Raw genomic sequence first — 15,218 nt, forward strand, 5'->3', positions numbered from 1 at the left:
GGCCAATGTTATTAGATTGAATAGTCAGCTAAGGGCCCTCTGCTTAAGTGATATTTAAGCTGGGACATAAATAATTAAAGGCCAGTTATAGAAATCATTTAAGGCACAGCGAGGACCTGAAGCCTTTGGGAAGACTGACATGGCATAGAAACCGAAATATGACGTCTTGCATAGTTATGCCTTCTGTGTTTCCTGCACCATATTTAAGTCTCATTGCAATAATTTTTATTTCAGGCTTAACATTATTTTTAGAGCAATAAAGTCAACTTCATGTAGAAATTAATTTAGTTATTTATTTAGTTATTTATTATTTTTTAAAATATATCTTTATTGATTTCAGAGAGGGGAAGGGAGAGGGAGAGAGAGAGAGAAACATCAATGATGAGAGTCATTGATCGGCTGCCTCCTGCACGCCCCTGACTGGGGATGGAGCCCGCAACCAGGGCATGTGCCCTGACTGGGAATCGAACTGAGTTCTCTTGGATCCTAAGTTGATGCTTAACTGCTGAGCCACATCCAACTGGGCTAGATATTCATTAAATACCTAGTTTATACATATCCCTATGAGGATACAGAGATGAAAGGAAGATCTTGCACTATTCTAGACAAAGCAAATTCTTGGTGCTCATGGATTTAAATATGAAGTATTTTCTACTACTCATAAGTGAACCCAGAGACATATGACATAAAATAATTGGTCATTTTCCTGGGGCATATGTTTTAGTAGTGTGCACTGACAGCTGAGTCCATGAAAAGCTACTTGACAAATGAATAAAATACAAATCACTCCCATTCTTACCCCCTTCAGATATCTGCAGGGCACCATGTCTTTACTGTTTTTAATTCTAAAATAATATTCAAGGGATTAATAAAAATACTTCGTGAACAGTATTCCCCCAACATAAATGCAAACAAATAAATAAATGAAAAACCCTCATTAGTAGTAAAGATATTAGTGAAAAAATGAAGATGTCTAAGAAAGCAATCATTTCAAAGAAATGGGAACTCTAGGTACATTAAAGTGTGTGTGGTGTGAAATCTCGTCAGATGCTCCAGCATGGATGAACCTTGAGGACACTGTACAATGAGGACATTGTACTTGGTGAAGTGAGCCAGGAACAGAGGGACAAATACTGTGTGATTCCCCTTATGTGAGGCATCTAGAGTGGTCAAGTTCATGGAGACAGAGAGTAGAATAATGGTTGTCAGGGCCTGGGGTTGGGGGAAAAGGAGAGCAGTTGTTTCATGGGTATAGAGTTTCAGACTCACAAGATGAAAATGTTCTGGATATGGGTTTCTCAACAATATGAATACACTTGATGCTACTGAACTGTGCATTAAAAGTGGCTAAGACAAAACATTTTATGTTATTTCTTTACCTCCCTCCCCATAAGAGTCCATATAGTAGAGAACATTTACTCCTTAATGGTCCTGATATATGTAGTAACTTACAAAGACTCAGTGCTCTACTTACTGTACACATAAACCGACATGAGGACCAAGTGAGTTGTAGGAACATCATTGCCATGGAAATCAGAACAGATTCAGAAGGTTGTAAACAGCCTCATGGAGAAAGTGGAACATAAACTGTATGGTAAACTCTTTCAGCAAATAGAGGGAAAGGAGAATAACCTCATGTAGATGCTAGATTCAGGAAGGAGAGCATATTTGGAGAACCTGAAATAAAGTAATTAACTATAATTAATTATAGTCAAATATAATTACTGGGAAAGGAAAGGTGAATGGCAACACTGGGGCCAGGAATTCACCATCTTTGATCAACTTCTTTCCCTTACATTCAGCAATATTTGATTGAATTTGAAGTTCCTGCTTTGTTTTCTTTTTGGTCTGAAATGTATTCTGTTTTTTATGGTTTATATGTCTACATGTGCATCGGCATCTGCATCTACATCTACATCTAGCTAGCTAGCTAACCCCATCCATTATCATTTACTTTGCCAGCAGAAGCTAAACTTACTTAGAAGTTTTGAGGTCCATTTCACGGTTGACATTCATAATGCTAAATAGTGAACTGAAAGAAACTGGCCGATATTTTTTGTTTTGTGTATAATTTGTTCTAGCTCAATCTTTAAGTTTGAAAAGCAAGCAATCTATGCTCTCTAACCATGATGTAAGCTGATTACGAAATAGAATGATAGTATTTCTAAGAATGCTCTTTCTGTCAAATAATATAGATTTTTAAACAATACTCTTACCGATTTTCTACTTGTTGCAATGTTAAGCCTGTAAACACCAGGAAAGCAATGACTAATAAATGCATTGCATTCTAAAACTATCACATGACCATTAGAGAAGAGGTAAACTTTAGTCAGCATGGAAAACCTCTGACATTTAATATCCAATTTTATTTCAATATTTAACAAACATTCTACAGGTAAGCAAGATTTAACAAAAGTAAAATAAATTTGTTAAAATTTTATAAGTAATGCAAAGATGCTTTGCAAATGGAATTGATGTATTTGTAATGGATGGAAAATCTAATCACTGAGCAACCAGTAAAAAGACAGCTCAATTGAAACAGAGCAGCCTATACTGACTATTTTTTCATTCTATCTTTTTAAATTTATTTTTATTGTTGAAAGTCTTACAGATGTCCTCTTTTTTCTCTCCATTGACCCTCTCTTCCCCATACCCACCCCCCAAATCAAATCGAAAACCTCTGATTGACTGCAGAGTCAATGTGGTGACCACCAATTTTATCATCTTTCTGATAGATGTGAGCTATTGAAAATTAAAATCATCATCTTTATTTCTAGCCTACCCTCTTCTGGAATATATTTTCCAGGAAAATTTTGTGATTTATTTTTGCATTCGGTGAATAAATATGAAGTGGTGGAAAGGAAGGTGAGCAAAAGTTTAATTTATTCTAATTCCTACCAGTGTTGATTTTCTCTTAAAATTAGAAGTTATTTCTCTAAGATATATCAAATTAAAGCAACATTTTGCATTAGGTTCTTAAACGGTACAGAGAAAATCTTATTCAATGACTTTTACTATCATTAAGCTTTAGAGTATTTAGCTTCATTAATCTCAAATTTTCATATTACACAACTACTACACAACTCCTTGTGTAGCAGTGATGATTTAAAACCCTAGTTTCATGGACTACTAAGCAGCTATAAAGAAGAAGGATCTCTTACCCTTTGGGACAGTATGGATGGACCTGAAGAATATTATTCTAAGTGAAATAAGCCAGGCAGAGAAAGACAAACATCACATGATCTCACTTATATGTGGAACCTAAAGAACTTAATAAACTGATGAACAGAATAGATTCAATGACATGGAAGCATAGATCAGACTGACTAATGTCAGGAGGATGGAAGAGGGTGGGTGGGTGGAGAAGGAGAGAGTAACCAAAGAATTTATATGCGTGTATGCACAACCCAAGGACACGGACCATGGTGGGGAAAGGGACTGGGGAGGGGGAGGGGATGGAGTGGAATGGGTCATTGGGGAGAAAAACGGACACCTGTAATATTTTAAACTAAAATAAAATAAAATAAAAATAAAATAAAACCTTAGTTTCACTCTAGAATCACATGGAGAGCTCCTCAGCCTATTCTCCATAGACTGGATTTTCAAGGGCATTGATACATTTTTCAAAGGTCCACTGGTCTAGGGAATGCTGACTGGATCTAGGAAGATGGTCTGGTTTGTTTGTAGTACGTTATTATGCTATAAGAATTTGCCATTCAAAACCTGGAGCAGCAGCCTAGGTATGCCCTAGGAGTTTCTTAAAAATACAAAATCTTGGGGCCCACAACAGATCTACTGGTTCATAATATCCCTTTTTTTTTTTTTTAAATATATCTTTATTGATTTTAGAGAGAGGAAGGGAGAGGGAGAGAGAGAGATAGAAACATCGATGATGAGAGAGTCATTGATCGAGCCCGCAACCCGGGCATGTGCCCTGACCAGGAATCGAACCCCGATCTCCTGGATCCTAGGTCGATGCTCAACCGCTGAGCCACGCCCGGCCGGGCCCATAATATAATTTTTAACAAGATTCCCAAGTATTTTGAATTAACATTCAAATTGAGCAGCGTTCTTTTAGGGTCAGCTCCTTCTTAAGAAAGCACCATTCTTCTTAATTCCTGGAGATAAGTAACCTCCAAGGATCGTGTTAAACTGAGGTAAAAAACCCATAACACCCATTTATTTAATTTATATTATTTATATATGTGACATACAGATGTTTTGTGGATTGGAATACTCAGCTATTCTCTCATAACTGAGTATTCCAATCCACAAAACAACCATATATATATATGATAAAATCATAATCAGTTGAACTTTGCTTGGGCACTTGTGGAATTAGAACGAGAAAAGTATCACCTAAGATGTGATCATCTAAAATGCATTTCTCAGAGTGGAAATTGTATTGCTCGCTGGGAAATACCTGAAGCCTCTTGGATGTAAAACCTTTGTTCATTTTTATGACAGAGAACTAGAAGCAATACACCAAAAATGCTTTCTTTAGGGACAGAACTTTTAAGGGTTCAGCATGCTCTCAATCTGTGACAGCTATTTATTTACTTGTTTTGCATGCCTCATCCTACCCTTTCACACCTCTGAAGGGGAGCAAAATATGCCACACCAGAATATGCCTCTTTGGTGAAGGATTAATTTGAGCTAAGAAAGAATAGACATTTCTACTCTGAAAACAGAATAGAAGTTATTCTTTTATAAGAGACATTTACATTTATAAAGAAAATCTCCATTCATGCCTCCATCTCTGTACCAGGAAGAGAAAGATGACGCTAAATCATAAGGAACTCTTAACAATGGAAAAGGCTCTGACTTAAATCTGCATAACAAGCCTTACCTTTGTTTATGGTTCTTTTCTGGTATCCTTTTATAATGGACTTCCCCCAACACCATGTTTAGCTGCAGATGATATTTAACATGGTGGCCTGGGCTATTTCACAGAATTACTCAGTTTCTCTGATTATTTCCCATATATATAGGAGTTATACATGCTAATAAACTTCTGCTTGTTTTTCCCTTATTTATGTCTATTACAAGGCATCTCAGCCAAGAACTCAAAAGGGTAGAAGGAAATTATTTTCCTCCCATCCACTTCTTACTTTAGATGTGTTAACACAATTAAGCCTGCTACTTATAAATTTTGCTAACCAAAGGCTTTTTTTTTTTCCTCCCTCAAAGAGACTGAGCAAAGGCTCTTATAAAGGATTATTTTATTTCATTTAGCTCCTAATTGTTGGAGAAGATTTGCTCAAGCTTCTGGGTGCTAACTAAATATTCCAGTACAAAATTGACATATGTGGGGAGTGAAAAATGATTTTCCCTTTTCCCTTCTGAGTTATTGGCTGAGACCTTCTGTCATAAAAGACAAATTAACAAGAGAAAAATGAAAAGATGTTTATTGACATGTATACCTCATGTCTACATGGGAGATACCCAGAGAAAAATGACTAACTCTCTGAGGCAGCTTAGAACTCAGGCTTAATTTACATGTTAATAGGGAAACGAGAAAAAATATAGACCTTTTAAGAGAGATAAATAACTGTAAAGAAAGATGAATGGGACGTTAGCACAATAGATGGGAGATGCAGTTTGTGACAAATCTTTTCTGGGTATAGTGTCAACTTCCGTTCTCCTCTTTAATGACAATAGTCAGTCTTCCCTGGTTGATGGAATTCCTGGGGAAGGGATCTATAACAATTGAGTTCCTCTTGGGGGATCTGTCTTTAGGGGAGTTCATTGAAAGCTTCTCCCTGCATTTGTTGTTTTTTAAGTACCTATAGTTCAATATAATCCAATATGCCATTGTGGAATATTTTGGAGCGGAATATTCGGCTACTCTTTACATACGTTCTCTCTGCCACTTCAGAAATATCTGACTGCGTTTTGGACTTTTATGTACAAATATTTAAATGATGCACTAAATAAGCATAAATGAAACTCTGTAGTTATTATATCAAGTATTTAGTGAAAATAACAGATTCTTATAGCACTAAAAAGCACTAGAATCATCTAGAAATTTTTCAAAAGTAGACCTCATTATGTACCAATTACATCAGAATTTTTGGTGCTAAGGCCTGAGTGTTAATATTTTTAATACCTCCTAAGGTACTGTAATATCCAGCAAGATGAAGAACACTGCCAAGAGCACAGCTTAAAATGAACTTCTACAATGAATAGATAACTTAGTAGGTCATTCCTTTAGCTTAATATTACTGTAAATGTTAAAATCTCCCTTGGAACTTTTCTGGCCAGATCATGGACTACAAAGAAAAACTGAACATCTTGAGTTATCTAAGAATTTATAATTAAGTTAGTTGAAAACATTTCAAGAAAATATTTTAAAATTAAATTTAAACAATAATCCAAATCATATAAGCAGTAACATTATTTACTGTATCTCATTTCCTTCAAATATTTAGTTGTATGAAATTGAAAGAAGAATCTATGCTTATGATAATAGATTTTAAATATTTAATTCTCCTTTATTAATTCTATATAACCATCATTATTATTAAGTGATCCACTAAATATATGTATATGTGTATATATATGATTTGCCTAAAATGATATATAATTTAATAAGTGCTATATTTACATAATTCAAATTATCTAAAGTAGTTTGCAAATATTTGGTATGAAATTAAAGAGCAAACCTTTGACACTTGGTGATATATGATTAATTTTGTATTTTACTTAATGTTATTAAAATAATGTTATATAACAATTTAAACAACTCATTCAAAATGTTTATCTGTACAAAGTGATTTTAGTGTTATCAGGGAAATTGAGGTATCGCTTTTCCCACTGGGTGCTGGAGGTGGTGTACTTAATGACATTTTGAGAAAAAGAATTTTATGAGACTACACAGAAAGGAGCATAAGTCATTTTTATTTACATGGAATTACATCCCTGGTTTTCCAAAGTCCCATTTCCCTTACTCCAGTTCTGGAAGAAGTGTAGTTGGGGTTTCAGTAGAGCTTTATGCAAAGCAAGTGCCCACAGTTTCCATTCTGAGGTGGAGCTGGGTCCAGTTCAACGTCAGGCTAGTTGCAGTCCATTAGTCCATTGCGCATGGAGTCCACATGGCTGGGCAAATGCAGGAGAGCACAACACACCAAGAGCACAAGAGAAACCAAGGCTCCAAGAGAGGGAACTGTTTGCTCCAGGGATTAAATATTTCCAATTTCATGCCTTTGAAATTGCCACATGTATCCTGGCCAATGACCTATTCCCAGGTATGACTGACAGACAAGTGCCTTTCTTATGTCATCCAGCTTTACTGGGCTTGAGTCTGTCTCCCCTCCATTGGACCCTTGGGGAGTGTAAAGTGTAGCTTTCCGGTGAAGCTGCCCAAATGACATGCCTATAATATTTGGCCTTCCCTTCGCTCCTTTTCTGTTATTAATAATTAGGTTAATAACAATGGTGTTATTAGTATATTCTTTGCTCACGTATGGGACATGATGAGACATTCTGATATGCATATTAGCAACCACAGTGACCAAAGCTAAAACACTCTACAAGAATAATTGACATATATAATTTTTTTGCCAGGGTTATGGTGGTTATGTTGCATCAATGATTTTAAAATCAGATGAAAAGCTTTTTAAATGTGGATCAGTGATTGCACCCATCACAGACTTGAAGTTGTATGGTGAGTACTTTCTATAGAATGACCTAATGAAACATATTGATTTGCAGAAAACAAAATCTTAATGCAAAGGAGGTCAATTGAGCTCATTTATCATGTGTTATCAGAGATGGTTGCAACTGTTATCTTTTCTCTGACTCAATAAATTTTACTAGAACATGACAATTAAATGTGAAATGTAGTAATTAAATAACAAAATATGCTAGTCCAATTGTTTTTAGTTTATTCTTAAATTTCTGTTTTCTTGGGTCCCAGCCTCTGCTTTCTCTGAAAGATACCTTGGTATGCCATCTAAAGAAGAAAGCACATACCAGGTAACTAATTTAAAAATAATGAAGAAAAAAGAGTATTTCTGTTCTAAAAACTCATTCAAAATGCAAATATAGGTAGATCTATATATATAGATTTCTGTGTTTTCCTTTGTAGGCATCAAGTGTGCTACATAATATCCATGGCTTAAAAGAAGAAAATATATTAATAATTCATGGGACTGCTGACAGTAAGTATTGTATTTGCAGCAAGTCATTGATGGGGTCTGACCTTGAACAAAAGGGTACATTCAAGGACTTGTTTAAAGGAGGCCCTGTAAACCTACTGAAGAAGAGGGCGGAGCAGCACAAAATCTGATGCTTGATGGGAAGTGAAGACGGAAGTCGGGACTAAGAATAGAGGATGTTACGAGCCTCAGTGGCAGCACTGTCCAATAAAATGTTCTGGATGATAGAAGTGTTCAGTCTTTGCTGCTGAACACAGTAGCCACTGGCCACATATGTTCAGAAGCATATGCTCAGAAGCATGTGTTTAGCATGAGTAAGCCACTGAATTTTTCATTTTTTAAAATTTTAATTAATTTAAATTTAAATAATGGTATGAGGCTAGTTACTATTATCTGGTGTTATTCAGCATATCTCCTAAGTAAACCTCAAAAACAACAGGATAGCAGAAAGGTACCAGCATTGAGATAAAATTCTGAGGTGGTTGCCCACTTAAGTTAAAAACTTTTTATCACCTCTCATTCATCACATTAAACATTGGTGACATATGTGACTGATACCACTATTAATGAGTAATATCATTTTATAGTCACATAAAGAATTTATATATTTTTTATTATTCTGTGTGAAACTTTACAACAGAGAGCTGACTAAGTTATAGCCCCATTCACAGATGAGAAAAATCAATTTCAAGGAGGAAACTAATTTATATAGGGCTATCTGGCAAGTGAGCAAAACAGTCAAAGCCTTGAATCAATATTTCCTAAATCATGAATTTGTTTTTGTTAGTTCAGCCTGCCTTGCCACAATATTTTTAGTACATTATACAAAGTAGATAACTAAAAAAAAGTTATAGCAAAGATCGTGCCAGGTCTTGAGTTTACTTTCAAGCATGTCTGGCCATGGTGAAATTACATAAAATATACATATTTAAGTAAATAGGTAAATGAGGACAAGAGACTAATCTCCTTTAGGTAGAATTCTGCATTATTAATGTAGTTATTCCCCCTCAAAGAGGCAAAACTTAAATCTCCCCACTTTAGAGTCAGCTGAAATTAGTGATCTGCTTCAAGACTAACTTTAGAGAAATTTGACAAACACGTCAGCCAGGTGGTCAAGTTTGACATCACCAGTGACAAGTCACATTGATAGTATGCACCCTGATGTGATTTCATGAGAATGACACTGTATGTCCATTGCCTAGTCCCAAAAACTATAACCCCAGTCTAATAATGAGAAAAACATTGGACAAACCCGAATGAAAGACATTCTATCAAATACCTCAGCACTCCTCAGAACTGTCAAAGTCACCAAAAACAAAGTCTGAAAAATTCATAGATCAAAAACAGTTAAAGAGACGTGATGTCTAAATGCTTCTAAATTGTGACAAATGTACCATAATAATGTAAAATCTTAATAATAGGGAGACTGGGTAAGAGATATACAAAAACTCTTGGTACTGTCTTTGTCACATTTCTGAAAATCTAAAACTACTATAAAATCTAAAAAAATCAACTTAGATGATACCCTACCCGTGTTGGGTGAAACCTGATGAAAGAGCATAAACATTTTGAAGGACATTAGAATGCTGTTCTAGGGTATTAAGGTGTTACATGTATATTAATATTAATAACAATAAGAAGTAATTATTAAGTATTGACTATATGTTACAAAGTATGCCAAAAACTTTTAATATTCTCTTACCTATTTTTCCCAAAAATACTGTAGGTATCATTATTTTTTTTATTTAACAAATTGGGAAAATAAATACCTAGAATTTATATAACTTGCCAAAAATCACACAAGTATTAATTCATAGAAGGAGGATTTGAATGTGACATTGAGACCCTCACTTATTGTGCTCTGAAGCTTCAATTGTAGGATTAAATTACATTCAAGATTAAATTATTTTACATCTAGCAATTGCCGAAGAATATATTAGTGCTATTCAAGTCTCTGTCAATATGTTGCAGCTATTAAGGTAAATCGTTATTTCTGTCTGCCTCAGTCATGGCCTGGGGCTTCACCCATCTGATAAAATGCCAGCAGAGGTGCAGCACTGGCCATGTTAGAGGAAATGCACCTGTGTATTTGCACATGCACACAGACACGGGCACACACACACTCATCCATACACTACTCACACACCCAATACAGGCTTTGTGGCTCAGTCAATGATACTATAATAAATCATTATTGATATGTTCCTCAAAAGCTAACAGCAAATCAGTTCACTCAGTCAGTTAGACTTTAACATCCCTGTTTAGCTTTAGGAAGGGGACAACTGACAAATGTCAACAGGCTTTGCACCAGAAACTAAGCAGGAAAATAATCCACTGAGAAAGTCCATTTATCCATTTATCTTTTCAGCTGCATTCATACCAGGCAAAATGTTTTCCTGCAAGAAACAAATAAGCTATATGAGATCACATTACCTTAGTTATTGCTTCCATTAGCATTTTCTAGTAGCTTAAATTTACAAAGCAAGTTGTAAACTCTATGGCATGGTCATTTCCCATTAAGTACAACAGGAAGGTGTTGAAAAAGATTTGGGGTAGATTTTAAAAAAGATTGAAAGGATCATTTGGAAGCTGTTATTTTCTGCTGTGTAGTAGTATTAATTAGTATCATAGAATTAGAGCAATGAAGGATTTTAAACTATTGATAAGCCTGCCTTAGTTTTACAAAGACCGCTTAAAAATGCTGAAGTTAGATGCTCCCCTATGTTCACAGCAGCGCAGTTTACAATAGCTAAGATCTGGAAACAGCGCAAGTGCCCATCAGTAGATGAGTGGATCAAAAAGCTGTGGGACATTTACACCATGGAATACTACGCAGCTGTAAAGAAGGGTCTCTTACTCTTTGGGACAATATAGATCGCCCTGGAGAATATTATGCTAAGTGAAATAAGCCAGGCAGAGAAAGACAAATATCACATGATCTCACTTATATGTGGAACCTAAAAAACATAATAAACTGATGAACAAAATAAATCCAGTGACATAGAAGCATGGAACAGACTGAGGGATCTCAGAGGGAAGGGGGGGTGGGGAGAGATTAACCAAAGAATTTATAAGCATATATGAATAACCCATGAACACAGACAATAGTGTGGTGGAGGCCTGGGGTGGGGAGTGGGTGTGGGGCGGAAGGGGTCAATGGGGGAAAAAGGGGACATCTGTAATATTTTCAACAGTAAAGATAAATTTTTAAAAAGGGTTATTTACAGAAATTTGAAGATGTACACAGAATAGGATGGATAGCTCAGGCAGCATGTGAGCAAAGTGTTATACAGAGATGCAGAGGTCAGAGTGAATCTTCTAAGTCTTCAAAGCTGGTTAGGACCAGTGGTGCTACTCAACCCCGACCTGCTGTGCTGCTGATTTCAGAGTTCTGGACCTTAGGTTCAGGCAGAAGGAAGCTAGAAGAAAACAGGAGAACCAGCATGATCTGCATTAAATATTTACCCTTTGAATAATAAGATGTGTACTTTCTTTTCTCAACATGGGGTATTCTTTTCTAATTAAAAATAAAAGAAAATGCCAGTATCTAACTTAGATTGGGCCCTGGTCACTCTCAGAAAGGAATAGAAACTGGTTTGCTGTATTTCCAGACAAGTATTTACTATGTTAAAATTGTTATAATGGTATAAAATGTGAACAATTATAAATGATAACAAAGTAAATCTAAATAATATCTGTCCAATATGTAGAGCCTTAGTAGTAGCTCCTATTTCAGTTTATTTTTTTCTGATGTGAAGTTCAAAGTTTTATTATTATTGTACCTATTGGCTTCCTAGTTAAAGTCAGGTGTAAGTCTTGAAATGTACAATGTATATAAAGTAAAATACTTAACCTCTTTGGGAAAAAAAAAGAGACAAAATGTTCCAATCCTTCTAAACATATCTCTTCAAATATCATAATTTAATTTCTTGCAGCAAAAGTTCATTTCCAGCATTCAGCAGAATTAATCAAACACTTAATAAAAGCTGAAGTGAATTATACTATGCAGGTAAGCCACTTTTTCAGAAGAATGTGTTTATGTGTTTTTCTGCCTAGGTGTTTTTAGTTGGGAAATTGGAACACAACTTCTGTGCAGCTCCATCCGCCACACTATTACTCTTACTGTGTTTTTAGCTATCAAACATTGTATTCTTTTTTCTTAATTATACTGAGGATGTGCATCAGCCCATGCTTTACGATTACCTAATATTCGTAGGCAGTATCTTTTTCTCCTAGACTTTTATTTGTATCACTGACAATGAATTATTTTTAAAGAACAATTTTCTATTTCTCTCCTAAACCCTTTGTCTTTTCCTCATTTTTCACCACTCTTATACTAAAAAGTGGTTTCAGTAAATGTTATAAGAAAAAATGAGAGAGTAAAAAACCATTTATATCTGTGCCTTCAACCATATTTAATAAATATTTATCAAGGATTTACTTTACAGAGGTCACTATGCTAGATAGGTCGATAAGACATACCACATACCTTCAAGGAACTTTGTCTGAAGGAGGGAAAAAAGTTATTTCAATTTCTTAACATTTGGAAGAACTAAAAGTAGTTCAACATATCTAAAACACAGGGAACAGTGTTAAGATTATGACAGGTTAAGGTTATAGATAAATTGACGTGGGTCCTACCATTTACAACATGAAAGAGTATGCGGCTTCACTCAGAGGGTACCAAGGCACCACTTAAACACTTTATACTCAGGAATTGATGGGACATTTGTATTTGTATTAGGGGGAAAAGCCACTAGTGTTTTTTATATTGTCAGAGTAAACATTAGACTGTACAACATCAAACAGACAAGGAGGACTTTTTTCAAGACTACTGCAATAAGGGAGAGAGGCTAAATTCGACTCTGTTGAAACAAAGAGCTGCAAAAGTTTTGAAGCTGGGGAGGAGGAACTCACAGTCCACTTGCATTTGGTAACTGGCTTTACCAAAAGGCAACGTAAACTTTCTTGTATCTTTATGACAAGACGTAGTTTTACAGCTTGGAGCAGGGCTTCTTCCCTCCCACAGAGACTGGGCGATAGGGGTGCTGCCTCCTTCAATGTTGATATTTCAAAGAGATGGTTTCTCATTCTTGAGAAGGACATTTCCTGGGTTGTAAAACTGTCAATAAACTGAAAGAAGATTTACATACATTTCAAAGGGACAGTGAATGAATTTACACTTCCAAGTTTTCTAAATTAAATGCCTGAGAATAGGGAAATCAAGAGCTTATAGTTATGAAAAAACTGTCCGAAATTTTTTGCCAACAAATAATTTAAATACATAAAAATTGTATTTTGTCTCAAATGTTAAGATATGATTATAATAAAGAGTAAAAGTTTTAATATAAAAAACTTGGAGTTGAATTAGGTGAGATTTTGGTTAGCTATTATTACCTGAGGTTCCTTTGCCATTTGGAGTAAAAGAATGAATTCTGAAGAACAATACTTGCTTTGGTGACTTCAAATCTCCTTTCTCGTCACCATCTTAGGTCTATCCGGATGAAGGGCATAACATATCTGAGAATAGCAAGTATCATCTCTACAGCACAATCCTCAGATTCTTCAGTGATTGTTTAAAGGAAGAAATATCCGTGATACCACAGGAACCGGAAGAAGATGAATAATGGACTCTGTTTATAGAGAACTGAAGGGGATACTGAGGCTCCATGAAATCTAACCAAGAGACTGTACTATTGTAGATGCTGCAGAATTTAAAGGGCAGCTTAGGGAGATGACACTGGAACAGCACACTCAGAGACAATAAACTAGAATTTGAATACAGATGTCCAAGTCTACTGTTTTGCCAAGGGTGCAGAACGTGTTTGTGCAAAGAAGGTCAAAGGGTTGGTTTCCTGGGAGAAATTAGTTTTGCATTAAAGTAGGAATAGTGCATGTTTTCTTCTGTTATCCCCTATTTGTTCTGTAACTAGTTGTTCTCATTTTAATTTTAATGGCCGCCATCATTTTTGCATATAATGCACAACTTATCGGTACTGCACTCCCTGATCTTTGGTGGCTGAGCTGCAGTCTAACACTTTACTGTACCTTTACAATAAGTGCAATTCCTTCATTGCCTATTATTATGCTTAAAAAATATTCAGTTAATAAAAAGCAGAGTATTTTATGTAATTTCTGTTTACAAAAAAAAACATTATTAAATGGGTCAAAGGTCATGTAGAAATATGGATTTTAGCACCTTCCAAAGGTCAGCCAGTTATCAGTAGATATGATATCTTTAAATCAACACACGAGTGTGTGGGTCACAATATATATACACACTTGTGCATATGCAGTCAATAAATCTATCTTTACATGTTATTCATGCTACAAAGGATAAACTTTTGATGAATTAGAAGAAATGCTCTTTTACAGGCTATAATGGATGCTTTGTTTAATGAGCCAAATATGATGAAACATTTTTCCAGTTCAAATTCTAGCTATTGCTTTCTTCTAAATGTTTGGGTTGTGTTTGGTATCGTTTTTAGTGGTAAATAGTTTTCTAGTTGCAATTTAATTTTTTGGATATGATACCTTGTCACATGTAAATTAGATACTTAAATATTAAATTATAGTTTCTGATAAAGAACTTTTGTTAACAATGCAATGCCACTGAGTGCTATTTTGCTCTTTTGGTGGAGAAGGCTTTTTTAAAAACACTTGGTCCTTTACTTCTCTCTCTCAATGCAGAATCGATTCTCATGTTCATTGTAAAAGCAAAGAGCTGGATTATTTCTTTTGCCAGTTCCTATTTAGTATTCAGTGCCTGCCCAATTCATCTGTTATTGTTTAATTTAACTACTCCTGGTGAGAATTAGAAATGAGATATTTTTTATTCATTGGCAAAAAAAGTTTACAAACAGCAGTGTTTGCTGTTTAACTTGAGAGGAAGGCACAAAATGCATTAAATCCTGTGCTGTGTTGACGTGCAGTAGTGAGTAACTGAGAGTATAAACTAAATTTGACTGTATGAGATCAATTTAAGTCATGAGAATATTAAATTTGGTGACTAAAGTCAGAGTATCTTTGCACTTCACTTAAAGGGTCTTCAAGAAGATG

General features: G+C 35.2%; 1 protein-coding gene across 1 annotated transcript in view; it reads left to right on the forward strand.

Moving 5' to 3' along the window:
* Positions 1 to 14,761, forward strand: part of DPP10 (dipeptidyl peptidase like 10) — a 542,160-nt gene extending 527,399 nt beyond the window's left edge. The window contains exons 22-26 of the mRNA XM_087819898.1: positions 7,567 to 7,666; positions 7,919 to 7,977; positions 8,090 to 8,162; positions 12,095 to 12,168; positions 13,652 to 14,761. Coding sequence (XP_087676024.1) covers positions 7,567 to 7,666; positions 7,919 to 7,977; positions 8,090 to 8,162; positions 12,095 to 12,168; positions 13,652 to 13,786 — 441 coding nt within the window. The 3' untranslated portion in view covers positions 13,787 to 14,761. The remainder of the gene's footprint in view (positions 1 to 7,566; positions 7,667 to 7,918; positions 7,978 to 8,089; positions 8,163 to 12,094; positions 12,169 to 13,651) is intronic.
* Positions 14,762 to 15,218: the final 457 nt, after the last annotated feature.

Source organism: Miniopterus natalensis, chromosome 8 (assembly GCF_054644295.1).
Source record: "Miniopterus natalensis isolate mMinNat1 chromosome 8, mMinNat1.hap1, whole genome shotgun sequence".
Classification (NCBI taxonomy): Eukaryota; Metazoa; Chordata; class Mammalia; order Chiroptera; family Miniopteridae; genus Miniopterus; species Miniopterus natalensis.